At 36.2% G+C, this 15,012-nt stretch overlaps 1 protein-coding gene across 3 annotated transcripts in view; it reads left to right on the top strand.

The window, feature by feature from the left end:
• Positions 1–15,012, top strand: part of EPB41L4A (erythrocyte membrane protein band 4.1 like 4A) — a 264,473-nt gene that overhangs the window by 103,748 nt on the left and 145,713 nt on the right. For all 3 annotated transcript variants that reach the window (XM_012721936.1, XM_004678482.2, XM_012721938.1), the window contains exon 2: positions 7,586–7,690. In XM_012721936.1, coding sequence (XP_012577390.1) covers positions 7,586–7,690 — 105 coding nt within the window. The remainder of the gene's footprint in view (positions 1–7,585; positions 7,691–15,012) is intronic.

Genomic DNA, 15,012 nt, shown 5'->3' with positions numbered 1-15,012 from the left:
TTGTACCTCTAGAATCTGTTGAGTCTGTTGAAATTGCATAACACAGAAAAAAATGTATACTGCTAATTGAAGTGTAAGATATCTGATGCCAGGATAAGTGAATCCATCCATCTTTCTCTCCGCCTTCATAAGTCAAGAAAGTAAAAATCTTTATAGGGATTTTAGAAGAGGTTTTAATACATAAATGACCATGTTTCCACTACTGCATCTCTCTTGTTTGTTAAGCCTTAGTATTAATTGAGAGAACTTACCGAGATTTTTTTTTTTTTATCCAATGTGTAAATTATTGCACAACTTGGAAAGGAAGTGGTGCTTCCTGTGAAACAAACAAAAAATCAAAGTGACTGCTTTTAGGATGACTGAATATTAGTAGAAAATTAAGAAGTATATTGTGGATTTTAAAAAAGACAGAATATTATAATCCTAAGAGACTGGTTAAAAAAAGACTGCAGGTTCAGTGGAGACTCAGGTCATAGTGAGGAAAAGGCTTCAGGGAGAAGGTAGCTTTTCAACTGAAGGATTAATGGGCATTGCTGGTGACAGAGACTAAAGAGAATACTCCAGATATGGGGAATAGTAGAGGCAATCTGTGAATTCCCTTCCTAAGATATGTGTTGTCATTGAATTCATTCTCTCAAAAGCCTCACTAGTAGATGTCAATTGTATGTGTCTAGGACAATATTATAATGTTTTTTGTCTTTCAGACAGTCCTTGGGCATGTTGCTAAATGCTGTGGCTTTAGTTATAACTTATTTTGTAGCAGCTTGATGTATTTCTCACTTTGACAAATTTCTCTAAAAGTAGTCAAAAAACCCTACAATGCTGCTAAATACAATCACATTCATGTCTTTCCTCTACCAAGTTCTAAAGTAATGTTAAACAAGTTTGCATTAAACTTCAAGTGAAACTGCCTGATTTAGCAATGAAGCTTGTCTTAGGATTTTTAAGGACTGGGAACATTTGGCCTCCATGCTGGTAGGTAATGGCTTGTGATAGTTTGTTCTACATGCTCAAAGAACTTGAGAAGAATTCAGTTTAAAAGGGATTGAAGTAACTTTTGGGGGGCGCTGTAGAGTATAAATTATTTATATTTAAATGTAGTCAGCAAATCGACAGCTCAAAACTATCTTGACTGTATTTTTCTTAACATCTCATAGTAGATGAACCAAGTCTAAAAAACAGCTACTCGTTGTTTCTAGTTTCTACTTGACATGCAGTTTCTTAATTTTTATGCAAGTCTTATATGTGCATGGTAGGTAGCCAAACAAAAGAACAAAAGAACTTATGAAAACCAGGTTCCTCCCTGTTTCACTTTTTAAGTTACTGAGATGTCTCTTAGTCACTCCATATCCTCAGGGCTTCTAGAGCTCAAATACGCTAATCAACTTCTTTCCCCATTGAGAGGTTCCTTACATTACAGTCTATAAAAGGTACATCTTGCTCTCCTTTGGCATTTAATAGCAATCTTTTCATCTTTTAGAGATTAATCATTGGCCAGCATGCAATAGATACTCAACAAATAATTGAATGAATGAAATCATTTTTTTTAAATAAAATATTCTTTAAAAAAAAAACCCAAAAAACAAATGATTTATTTATCCATAGAAGAACTGGAATGTAGGTAGCAGGTACGGGGGTGTGGGGCAGGGGAAGTTAAAAGGATTTATCTGAGGACATGAGAAGCAAATACCCTGAAACACACTGCTGAGGGGAGCAGCAGACTAAACAGAAAAGGTCTGCTGTGCCATGTGGGTCAGCTCCCTGACCAGGGATGGAACTCAGGCCACAGTGGTGACAGCATAATAGCAGAGATACTTAACCCCTAGGCCATGAGGGAGGCCTCTGTAAAATTCTTTTTTTTTTTTAAAGATTTATTTATTTATTCATACAGTACTGGGGTACAGGCCAGAGATGCGGAGGGTGAGAGGATTCACCAGAGACAGAGTGGGGAGCAGAACAGGCAGATCGACAAAGTACACTGCTGAGGGGAGCAGCGGGCGGAACAGGAGAGGTCTGCCGAGCCATGTGGATCACCTCCGGGGCAGGTGGGAATCGAACTCATGCTGAATTGGCTTAAGCTTCTTAGTGCTGTGCTTTAACCCACTGCGCCAACAGGGAGGGCCCTCTGTAATATTCTTATTGGTAGTTCTTTGTTTGCTTTCAGTAGTGAATCCTAGAACCAACCTATTGCTTTCAAAGTGTACTTTTAGTTTTTACTTGGCTCTCTTGTCAATTTTCTGTCAAGCCTTACTTCATTCAAAGATGATACTTCTGAACCTGAAAACTTTCAACTTCAACAGCAAAATGTAAATCTAATCAATATCTAGGAAGAAATCATATGAAGAATAAAATTATCGATAAGTGCAAGAGCAGGAAGTGTAACTATGGAATACAGAGTGGTGGGGGAAGAGCTTGGAAGGGGCATTTAGAGTGTGATGGCAGATATGTAAGCTGGTCTATGCACCCAGAGTAAGTTCCCTCCCGGGCACCTGTGCTTTCTCAGTTTTATCATATTAGAGTGTGTCATGTGAGAAGGTAAGAGGTTTCATGTACTTGTTAGTTGGCAATAGTGGCCAATACATAGTGTTTCTGAGACTCGCCTGGTTCAGCTCCAGGTGCCTGTGTAGACATATCCTGTCATATACAGAACACTGTGGAGGGAGTCACAAGGTAGTGCATTTTTCCTTATGTTAGCCCTGGATTCATTGCATGCTTGTCTTGTGGTTTCTCCATAGAGGATAGCAAATATGCTAAAAATTAATAGTGGGACATTTTTAAGCACCATATGCCATATAAACACAAAACTATCTCAAAGAGTCAACAGATTATATTGGCATTTTTGGAGTGATTGTTGTAGAAATGATGATTCCTTCTGTGCATGAGTTTTTGCTATTTCTATGTATTTTCCAAGCCAATAAACTGGTCTTTCAAGCTTGCTTTTGTGTATAGTTTTTATAGATTGTTTATATGAAAAAGCTAGTATTTCCTGTTGAAATAAAGGCACTAAATATTTTTCATATAGTTTTGACATATGCTTTTTAGAATATCTGTACCTTTTTAAGTGCTATAATTTTAATAACTTATTTTCATTAACAACATGCTTTTTATGCAGGGATACAAGTATTAGGTGGAGTGAAATGACTCCACCCTCACACTTTAGTGGCTCTATCTGTTCCTGGAAAGGAGAAAGGACCCATAGGAAAGATTAAATCAGTATGGAATACTGGCCTCATAGACCAGCCTTCCAAATATTTTGATGTAATGGGAACAATGTTTTTATTTTCCAGAGTAATTTGGAAAATGTAAAAGGCTAGAGTCAGTCAGCCAGAAGCTATTAAAAATTTCTAGGCAATTTTGTGAAGCAATTAAAAGTAAAAGCCATAACCTAATACATGGGCAGGAGAACTGTGGAAGCAGCTAGTGATGAATTAAGGATCGCTACAAGTTTAGTGGTTGTGGGCCCATGAGTATTAGAAGACTGGAGTACCCATCAGGGTAACAACCCTAGAGTCTGCGAGATACTTGGTGTCTTTCCAGTCCTTTAGTGATTACGTAGATTCAAGTATTAAGCTTTTTGCTTTCAAAAACTACCTGACGCATTCAGATTCCTATTTGTTTTCATGATGATATCTTTACTTGGGACCCAGGCATGGCTCTTAATGCACAAACATAGTTATTCATTGCTTCCACAGAACAAAGGAAGGGAATTGGTGGAACACCTCCTTATTTGTATTTAGCACTACAGGCATGTTGGGAGCTCTCTTCTTTGGCATCATCTATAGAAATAGCTGCCATCTTCTACTCAGCATTGTGACCATCCTTAGCACTATGAAGTACACTATTCTCTCCTTCAAGAACCTTAAAGTCATTATGGAAAGAGTGTCCAGCTGGCCACCAGAGTTACCAGTCCTGATGCCAGTGAAGAAAATAGCTTATTCCTATGCACACTGTATTGTATTAGTAAAACTATAAAACTTTTGTCATACGGCCAAAAAAATAAAAGATTGCTGAGAAATTTGGCCCAGGAATCAGTCATCCTTAGTCCATTTTCCAATTCATTTGATCTTTGGATTAGGTGTTTCTGCTGTTGAACACCTACTGTTGGCAATCACTGCCACGAATGAATTTTTAGCTCTTCATCTTTGTATCATTTGTTCAGAAGTCAAGTCTTTCACTGAAACCAAGTCATGTGCCATTAACCCTTCTAGGTGTTAGATAATATGGTTCTTGCCTCCCCCAAGGTTCATAGAGTATGGGACTTTCTCCAAATTAGGGAGGTGGCTTCATATTATCATATGAATATAACTATCAATAAATGGGAAATTTCAATTAAGTATATTTGATTTGGAAATTCTTTTAAAATAACTCATAGATGAAAGGACACAAATCACATATTTAACCCATATTCCCCCTTCCTCATATTGATAAAATTATCAGCCATTCTTGCTTAAAAATTTATAAAAAGGATAATAAAAACAAAAACAAAGAGAAGAGTAAAAACACCTGAAATAAAAGGAAACTTGCACTGGATAAATGGTATACACAAAGGCACTGTAGCAGCCATTAGTATTTAATGGTCAAATAGAATTTAGGGTTGAATGGTCTTACAATTACCAACAATCCTTCTGTTGAGGCCCCAGGTGATGCATCAAGAAGAGAGAAATAAATATGGAGGAGGCATCTTGAAAAGGAAGATCTAGAGCACTTATTACTTGTGAAAGGTCTCCACAAATTATTTTAACAAATAAGAGTCTGGCATGATGTCTGGGAAAAGAACCAATGTAGAAAGAAACGATCCTTTCTTTCCAATATGTTAGTAATATATTGCCAGTTAGACAGTACAGCAACAGTGAAACTGTAAAATAAGAGTAAATTTAGTAGTTTTCTATTTCTGTATCATAAGTTACCACAAGTTAATGGCTTCAACATTCCCCTGTTCTGTAAGTTAGAAGTCTTGAATGGCATGACTTTCTCAGTCTTGTAAGGCTGAAATCAAAGGGTTGGTGAAGTGACCCTCTGAAATCATTCTCATGTAGAATAGCTTGCCTAATGTCATTCTCCTTTGCTGAAGAAAATGTTTATAAGTGCCCAAGTCAGATCCACTCCCTCTCTCACTAGTGCATATAAAATAACACAATCACAGGAGTGAATTTCATCACAGTCACTGGTTCCAGGGACTGCAAGTAAGGGTATATTTTTGAAGAGGGAGAATTTTGTAAATTCTGACTGCCACAGCCTACATAGAATTTTATAAGAATTATATAAAAAAAACTTCCTTGAAGATATCAGAAAAAAAAACATAGATTTTACTTTGAAATTTATTGTATCACATGCTCTGCCTAGTCATTCAGTTGTTAATTTGATTTAATTTCACTCAAGTTTCCAATAGATTTTTTATAGTAGAGAAAATGTTCTAGGAATTGGCAAAGACATTGCCAAGAGAGAGATATCAACAAATTAAAATCATCAAAATCTTGGAGTATTGGTTTAGGAATAATTCATAAAATAGAATGAATGCTTACTTAGTAGGTGAGATTTCAAATCAATAAGCAACTTTTTTACTTCTTGGTAAATGGTAGTGTAGTTGTCCATCCATTTGGAAATGAAGTAGAGCCCTTATCCCAAGCACAAAAGTAATTTCCAGTGGAGTCAAAGCTAAATATTCTAGTAAAGTTTTAGAATTATTAGAATGACGTAGGAGACTTGCCCATAAACTTGGAGTCAAAGAAAGCCTAACCCAAATCTAGAAGATGGGATTGATTAGTAAGCATATGTAGTAAGCATATGTGACTGACTAGTAAGCTCTTTTATTAGTGTCAGGAAAATGTAAATTAAAACTATTAATGCTCTCCCTTTTCTTGCACAATCAGATTGGAAAACTTTGCTCAATCTACTCTTGACAAGGGTGTGGGAAAAGAATTGTCATTGAATGATTTATAGTGGTCTTTTTGGCAGTGCCCATTGTATCTTTGAGTTTGTTCTTTTGATGAGTAATTTCACTTCATATTTTTCCCTTTGGTACAGACATGAGCATCAGTAGACTTTTTTTTTTAATTTAAAGATTTATTTATTCATACAGAGTTGGGGTACAGGCCAGAGATGCAGAGGGTGAGAGGACTCACCAGAGACAGAGTGGGGAGCAGGACAGGCAGATCCATGAAGTACACTGCTGAGGGGAGCAGCGGGCGGGTCAGGAGAGGTCTGCCGCGCCATGTGGTCACCTCCGGGGCAGGCGGGAATCGAACTCATGTGGAAGTGGCTTTAGCTTCTTAGTGGTGTGCTTTAACCCGCTGCGCCACCAGGGAGGGCCGAGCATCAGTAGACTTTTACCAAAAGGATGTATCGTTGTAGTTTATAGTAGGAAATGTTCCACACTTAAAGCTTTCTTCATGGAAGGGTATTTTTTAAAATAAATTACATAGTGGATTTTGAAAAAGGGACCAATTAAACTTAACCGAAGTATTTAGTAATTAAATTTAACCAGGGTAAATACCTATAAGATTTGTAATAAGATCTTCTCCAAGTGTGTACTTTTATCACCTCTTATTACCCATTTTATGATACTTTAACCGAAACATTACCCTTATGTCACAAATCCTTTTCCTAAAAGAAGCACAATATTGAGTAGTAATCGTATATGAGTAAGCACATAATATAATTCTCTGAGGGAAAAAGCAACTAAACAAAGCCCTTCATTAACAAAATGTGTGACTTCTTAGGGATTTCTTTTATTAATTGTTATATCTTTCAATGATGGGATCTGGCAGTATTGGGACAAAATTCAGGAAGACTGTACCTATGTATATGCCAATAGAATGGGTTATTTTCAAGACTAATGTGTTATGTGGTCATTTCAAGAGTAAATTGTGCTGATTAAATGTTTATCTTAAATGCTTGAATAATTGATTTTTAATATTTGTATGCTTAGAATATGAATTTAAAGTAGAAGTGGGCAATATACTTTGGCTTTTAGATAGATGTCAGCATTCACAAAGCAGCCAAGGGAACAAAAATTTCTTATCTCTCTGCTTATATGAAGGAGATGAATTAAAATAATCTGTAGATGGCTTTTTCAGAACATGAACTTTGGTAATTTAAATCTATAGGGTTAATGAAGATGGAAGATAAAAACTTAAAAACTTAAGGTATTTTTAAAATTTTATATTCAATAATAAATGTAGTAAAGCAGAAAGTGAAAATTTTTCTTTAAAGTGAAAGAATTGTGGAATTTTAACCACAAGAGTATTAGATACTCTTCAGATAAAAGAGTATCTTTATTAAAATAATAATTTTCTTCTGAAGATAATTTTGTCTTATATTAATTTGAAATCTACCACAGTTTAAAAATTATATTTCCAAAGTAATATCTTTACTTTACTTGAAAACCCCTTTTCTCTGTATTTGAGGCAAAACTTAAAAGAGGGAATCATGGACTGATAAAACTGCTCTCATTGTGAGTGAGGCTAATAAAAGATGGGAACTGTGATTGTGCCCCATTGAGAAAGACAAGACACCATGTTATTAAAACAAACAAACAAATAAACAAACAAAAACCCACAACCGTAACCATCAATCATTTTTGCAGAAGTCAACGAAAGGTTCAGTTGTCCTTGACCACGTATTCCGTCATGTAAATCTTGTGGAGATAGATTATTTTGGTCTGCGTTATTGTGATAGAAGTCATCAAACGGTGAGTACAACTTCATATTACATTTTTCTGATTACAAATGTCCCATTCTCTGACTTAATCCTATGTGGTTTTAAGTGGTTAGGTTCTTTATAAATGAAAATACTCTGGATTTCTTAAATTATTTTCCCACGCTATTCTGTCTAAAGTCTACTATAGAATTGCCACATCCATGACTTGTGTGCGTGTGCTCGTCTTTGCTTACCCAGTTTTCATCGACAGTACTTTCCAGTTGTGCTGTTAAGAGGCAGAAATAAGCCATTGAATGTGTAGGAAGCAAGTTGGTAGTCTGTTAAAGGGACAGGTGTTACTGTCTTTTGAGAAAGTAAGTGATTAAAGAGAAGAAATACATCCAAGTGTGAAAAGATATGTAAAAAGAAGTTGGATGAGTAAGCATGCAATTAGCAGTGATTTTTCCAGCATGACCTTGGTGGAGCTAGAGTAATAAAGGCAACCAAGTTTTTGGTGTCTGATGTCAGTTGTTTTTGAGGAGTTAATTTGGAATAGCTTCCTGACTAGTTGGATGGTTGAGAGATACTAAAAACCTGAACACACTGGTTAGTATAGATTTTATATGGTTCTAATGTTGAAAAGCTGTGTCCTGGATGATGAGCAGGAGAGACTTTGATATGATGATGTCAAAAGAGAGATCCTAGTTTCAGATAGACAATATACAAAGTGCTTATATGATTTTTAAATCCCCTAACTGACTTTAATTTTCACTCTATTGCACTTCTGTTGAAATGGAGATTCTGACCCTTCCTTAATAGTTATAGTAACCTCCACTGGGTTACCTGAGGTCTTTTTAGTGAGGGATGTGCTGTTCCTGTCCTGGCCCCAGGCATGTACTCAAATGAGAAGAGTCGGGAAATGAAATTCTATTGATTGAGCTGATGTGGTGTTTCTTGAACTAATTCCATAACTTGTTTGGTTTTGCAGAAGGAGTTCACAAAGTAGGAATAAAAAATCGGTGTACTGGCTAGCTATTCATAGAAAGGAATAGCTTTCTAAAGGCAAGCTGTCATTAATACATAATTCAAAGAAAAAGAAATGGACATATTCTAAAGTGCACTGAACTCTGTCCTGTATAGGTTATAAGTCAGTATGGCAGAATCGTAGCTCTGTACTCAAAGATTAAATTGAAGGCTATAGAAGATATCCATGATTACAGTAATATTTTTGAAATAGCTTTTTTTCCTAGCAGAGAAAAATACAGTTTTCTGATCTTATCTAGAAAGTCAGACTATGCTTGACTATGAACAAAAGTATTAGTAGTTGGTATTTGAGAGTATTCAGTTTTCTAGGACTCTAAGACCAAACAATTTTTTCTCTACTTCTATTCCTAGGGATTATCATTTGTGGTAATGTTTGTAATATAGGTTTTAGGGTAAAAGAAATCATATAATTAGAAGAAAACAGCTCTTCAGTCATGTTGTTTTGAATATCAGGTCTATAAATAACAAGAAAAATGACTTTTTGCCTCCTGAATTTCAGTCATTTCTTTCTAGTTAACTCTAAAAAATAGAGATAATTTGGAAATATTACTTATTCTTTGCACATACTACCTGAACACCTTAATATTCTTTCTGGTTGTAGGAAGCTGTGAGAAAAAGGTCATGAAAAGTTATCCTTCCTTCAGTTAAACATTTATTAAAGTATACCACTTCTGAGGGGCTGTTTTGTTTTTGGATAGAAACATGTGCTTCCATTCCTGATTGGCTTCTCTGGGGCAATAGATGGAATTTAGGGTGTCCCTTGGAAAAACTTAGTGAGACTTTTCAATCCACAGTAATAACCAACTAAAGCTAAGCTTTAAGTTGTTGGTGAATTTGTTGATTATACCACTACTCATATTTCCCTTCTCTCTGAGGTTATATTAGTAGGAGCAGTCCCACATTTGAAACAAAAAAACAAAAAACAAAAAACAAACTCTATGTTGTTATAGCACAGGACAGTGTGAAAAGTCTTGTCTTAAACGTATGGTTTATGTCAATTTTGCCCAAATTTCTGTCCATTAGATTGGATTTTGTCCTTTTCTGCACCCCAATTTTTTTTAATGGGAAATGTATAAAAATGTTTCATCTACTTAATATCTACATAGGTAAGACTTTGAGATACTAAAGGGACTATTTAGGGCAAATCTGAGTGAAACTTACAGGCCAGAGAGAGGGTGGCAAAGGAAAAAAAGATAATGGTGAGGGAAGAGATGGTTCACAGCAATGAAAAGCCCTAAGTTCTCTCTCCTTTCAATTAATAATGGATCATATCTTGGGGCCATATCTAAACCCTGGCTGAGGTTTGCAGCACTCTGCTTGCTAGGATAATGACTGGCTAAAGTAATATAAGTATATGGGCTGGACTCAATGGCTATATGGATCAGGGGGCACTTTAGCACCACCTCATAGATCTCTAGTTCATGGTTGCATGAGAAGATTCCTGAGAAATACGCATTTTGAACATGTATTTAAGAAAGATTAACCTCACATGATGAGGAACTTGTCTGTCTTGGGAGGATTTGGATAACCGAGAGGCCTGACTCTAGATGCATTATCATTGTTACCAGTGCACTAGAAACTGTTGAACATTACCCTTACATTGTCACCACATGCAAAGAAAGACTGCCCAAGTTAAATATTCTTATCTAATATTAGAGATGAAGGAATGGAAGTGAAAAGGTTATGTAATTTCCCCCAATCATGTAACCAGAAAATGTTGTGACCAGAATTCAAACCCAAGTTTTCATGTCTCCAAGACCTTTGAATTTATATAATATCCTGACTTGAACACATGTAACGTGAACAGTTTTGACAAACTTAGTCTACTAAGGAATTCTCTCTCTTTTTTTTTTAAGATTTATTTATTTATTTGTATAGACCTGGGGTACAGGCCAGAGATGCGGAGGGTGAGAGGATTCACCAGAGACAGAGCAAGGGGACACAGAACAGGCAGATCAATGAAGTACACTGCTGAGTGGAGCAGCGGGCGGGTCAGGAGAGGTCTGCCTCACCATGTGGATCTCCTCTGGGGCAGGCATGATGGAACTCATGCTGAAGTGGCTTAAGCTTCTTTGTGCTGTGCTTTAACCTGCTGTGCCACCAGGGAGGGCCCAGGAATTATCTTTTTATGTAATTTAAATACTTATTGTTTGTTGAAAGGAGTTAAGTGACATTTTCCAATAAGCAAACTTATCAAATTGACTTTGTTGCTAGGGCTTCTGTTTAGACCACTGTGTATTTATGCATTCATATATGGTTGCATAACAGTCATTAAATGGGTACCATGTGCTGGAGCTTTGTGTTTTTCACATAGTCTCAGGAATTCTGAGGAAAGGGTATTTAGTGCCTAGAATATTCAATGTTGGGGGTGGGGAGTAAAAATCTTATCAAGCTACACTCATGAAACCATGTTCTGGAAAAAATCATGTAACAAATGCATTGATTCAAGTGTTACTTACAACTAAAAAGTAACTGCTAGGCAGAAATAAATCTTGTTAAAGCAAACTTCTCTTCAAGGAATACAGCTGATTCCATTTGTAACACATCAGACACCCTAAGTTCTTCATTTCTCAGGTAGATGCTATAAAAGAACCTCTAAGAAATAATAAGTCTTCACGAATACATGATTATTGAGACTGAATTAACACAATAATGAACACTCACTCAGCTTACTTTTATGGAGCAGTCTCTTAATGCACCACAGGTTCACCTACTCACAGTTTATTTTTCTAATTATAAACCAAAACCCCTATGCCTGCCCTCAGATCTGCTTTGGCCTGCCATCCGGTTCATTCTTCATTCTGACTGGTCTGTTTTTTTTGTAGCTCTTTTACATCAGAATCTTGGTTTAATTTTCAGAAAATACCTAGCCCCAATTTAAGGTGGGTGTGAAGCATTTTTTGTCTAGGGATCACAGGAGCACAGGTGAGCATCAGAGCTCCCAGGTTGTTTCATGAATGTGCTACTTATTAGCTACAAATATTTAAAATTCTCTTAAAGTACTGACCATTAATCTAGAACAGCAGAGCTTGCAGAATTTGATTACTTCAATATATTTTATCACTGCCCATCTCCAGTTTTGCTGCTGGTTCATTAGGACCACCTTTTGGTCCTGCTGATGGCATGTGGTGTGGCAGCGCAGCATCACATATCTTTGCTTTGAATGAGCACTAGCTTTAAGCCTGGATTCTAATCCCCAGGATCTCTTGACTTTAGCTGCTAAAGGGATTGCGCAGCTATGGTTAAGTTAAGGGTCTTGTGATGGAGAGATTGTTCTGCTTATCCAGATGGGACTAATATAATTAAAGTGTCTTATACATGAAAGAGAGAGGCAGGAGAATCAGAGAGGAGATGTGATAATAGAAATAGTGGTCAGAGTCATGAATTTACTGGAAGGGGGCCTTGCATAAAGGGGTTACAGATTGTCTTCAGAAGCTAGAAAAGGTAAGGAAATGAATCCCTCCCTAGATCCTAGAGAATGAACTTCCCCTTTTCTACACTTTTTATTTTAGCTCTTTGATAGTTCTTTGGGATGCTATAACAAATTACCACAGACTGGGTAGTTTAGAAAAAAAAAAACATCTATTTCTTATCATTTTGGAGGTTACAATAATGTTGGATTCTTGTAAGGGCCCCTTTGTAGGTTGCAGATACTGACTTCTTAAAGCTTCACATGTTGAAAAGAACTTTTATCTCTCTTTGGCCTTTCCTGCCCTCTTGCCCTCCTACTTTCCACCCCCTTCTGTCTTTCCTTTCTTGTTCTCTTTCTCTCTCTTTTTATTTTAATACACATATATTCATTTAATGGCTTTCCTTTAATAAGGGCACTAATGTCTTTTACGAGGGTTCTACCCTCCTGAACTGAGAATGCTTTCATGAGGATTCTTATATCTTAAAGTTTCTGCCTCATACTCACCATTGGTATTATCTTCATTTTGGGGGAGACACAAACATTTGATCCATTGCACCATAGAGCAAGAGGTAAAAAGTTGTCCCTTGGTATCCTTTGATTTTTTTTTTAAGATTTATTTATTTGTGTATACAGAACTGGGGTACAGGCCAGAGGCTCAGGGGCGGTGAGAGGCTTCATCAGAGACAGAGTGGGGAACAGAACAGGCAGATCGATGAAGTACACTGCTGAGGGGAGCAGCTGGTGGGTCAGGAGAGGTCTGCCACACCATGTGGTCACCTCTGGGGGCAGGCGGGAATCAAACTCATGTGGAAGCGGCTCTAGATTCTCAGTGCTGTACTTTAACCTGCTGTGCCACCAGGGAGGGCCGGTATCCTTTGATTTTTATGAAGAATGTCACCAGTGTGAAGCAATCTAGAAGAACAAAACATGATGTGAATCTTGGAAATCATCTGAAGTAGCTATGGACAGTAGCTTTCAATAGTCTAGGGGTCGAAGGAAATGACAAGAAACATCTTCATAGGAAACCATAATTCTGAAACTCTTATTTTCCTCCTGTTGAATATTTTTACTCCCTATGTTAGCTCATCTGCTAAAACCTCAAATGGCCTTCAAATTTCTATCTCCTACTCAGACATCTCAAGAGGCATCATACTGTATTTATAAAAACACAAAATAAAAAAAAAAAACAGATAGACTTTGGGTCCTCAACATTATAGTTGATCTCACCCTATAACTTGGGAAAGCTTTGTGGTGTTTGGAAAACCGTTTCCACATTTCTTTATGTCCCAATTTCTCCATTTACAAAGTGAAAATAGTAATAGTACAGACTTCATAGGGTAACAGTGAGGAGTGAACATTTCTACGTTTTATATATATATATGTGTGTGTGTGTGTGTGTGTGTATGTATATTATATATATGCAATGTAGATATTAGCGCTTTAGTATTTGGATGTCCCTCAGGTACTTCAAAGGCAGTTTATTCAGAAGTTAAATCATCTTCCACTTGAGCCCTGTTTTATTTCTTGTTTCTGTAAGGAATAATCTTCCAAAGTTTTTAGAAAACTCTGCCTGAGTATAGTTTCAGATTAATAATACAAATTTTATCACACATTTAAATAGATTCAAATTTTCCTTTATAAATATTAACATTGTAAAAATCTGCCCCATTATTCAAATATATGCAGTGAATCTATAGGATTTTGTATTCATTACAAATTTTTAAAAAAAGTAAACATGGTATTTGCTTCTGCAGCATAACACAAAAATTGGACGATACAAAGAAGATCAGCATTGCCCTTGTGCAAAGATAACATGCAAATTCATGAAATACTCCATATTTTTATAATTAGACTACTATGAACATCTATATCCTAAAAATTCAATAGCCTAGAATAGATGGGGAATTTCTTAGAATCACATAATCCTCCAAGACTGAATTGAAACCCTGAACAAACCAATTATATGCAAGGAAGTTGAAGTAGCAGTCAGAAGAGTGTGGGGAAAAAGTGGCTTCACAAGTGAATTCTACCAAACCCTCAAATATGAACTAATGCCTGTTTTCTTCAAATACTCCAAAAGTCTGAAAAAAAAAAGGATTACTTCCTAATACTTTTACAGGGCCAAATTATCCTAGTACCAAAAATAGACAACACAAAAAAAGAAAATTACAGGTCAGTCTCCCTAATGAGTAGACACAAAAATCCTTAATAAAATCCTAGTGAACAGAATCTAACAATACATTTAAAGGATCATACACTATGACCAGGTCAGATTCATACCTGGGACCAAGGAAGGTTAAATATCTGAAAATTAGTCAACATAATTCACCATATCAACAGAAAGAAAGGTAAAAGATATGATCCTGTCATTGGATGCTGAGAAAGGATTTGATAAGACACAACATTCATTTATTGATGAAAACCATTGAAAAATTAGGGATAAACAAAATATAGTTTATCATAGTCAAAGCCATTTACAGCAAACCCACAGCTAATATTACTCTAAAACTAAAAGCTTTTCTGCAGAGATCTGGTAAAATACATGGTTGTTCACTCTCATCACTTCTATTTGCCAAAATATTGGAAGTTCTGGCTAAAAAATTCAAAAAGATAAATTTATAAAAGGAACCTAACATGTGGAGGAAAAGAAGTAAAATTTTTATCAGTATTTACAGATGTCATGGTAATGTACCCAGAGACCCTCAAAATTTCAAGGAAAAACTAATTAAGATAATCTGTGTAGCCTAAGATTGAAATCATACCAACTATATTCTCCGACCACGAAGGAATCAAACTAGAAATAAACCAAATGAAGAAGGCAAGAAACCCACCTACCACGTGGAGACTAAAACCCACACTACTGGAAGACCATTGGATCAATGAGGAGATCAAAGATGAAATTAGAAAATACTTGAAGA

The sequence above is a fragment of the Condylura cristata genome, unplaced genomic scaffold, assembly GCF_000260355.1.
Source record: "Condylura cristata isolate star-nosed mole 26May11 unplaced genomic scaffold, ConCri1.0 scaffold00007, whole genome shotgun sequence".
NCBI lineage: Eukaryota > Metazoa > Chordata > Mammalia > Eulipotyphla > Talpidae > Condylura > Condylura cristata.
This window is presented reverse-complemented; position numbering and strand designations above follow the sequence as displayed.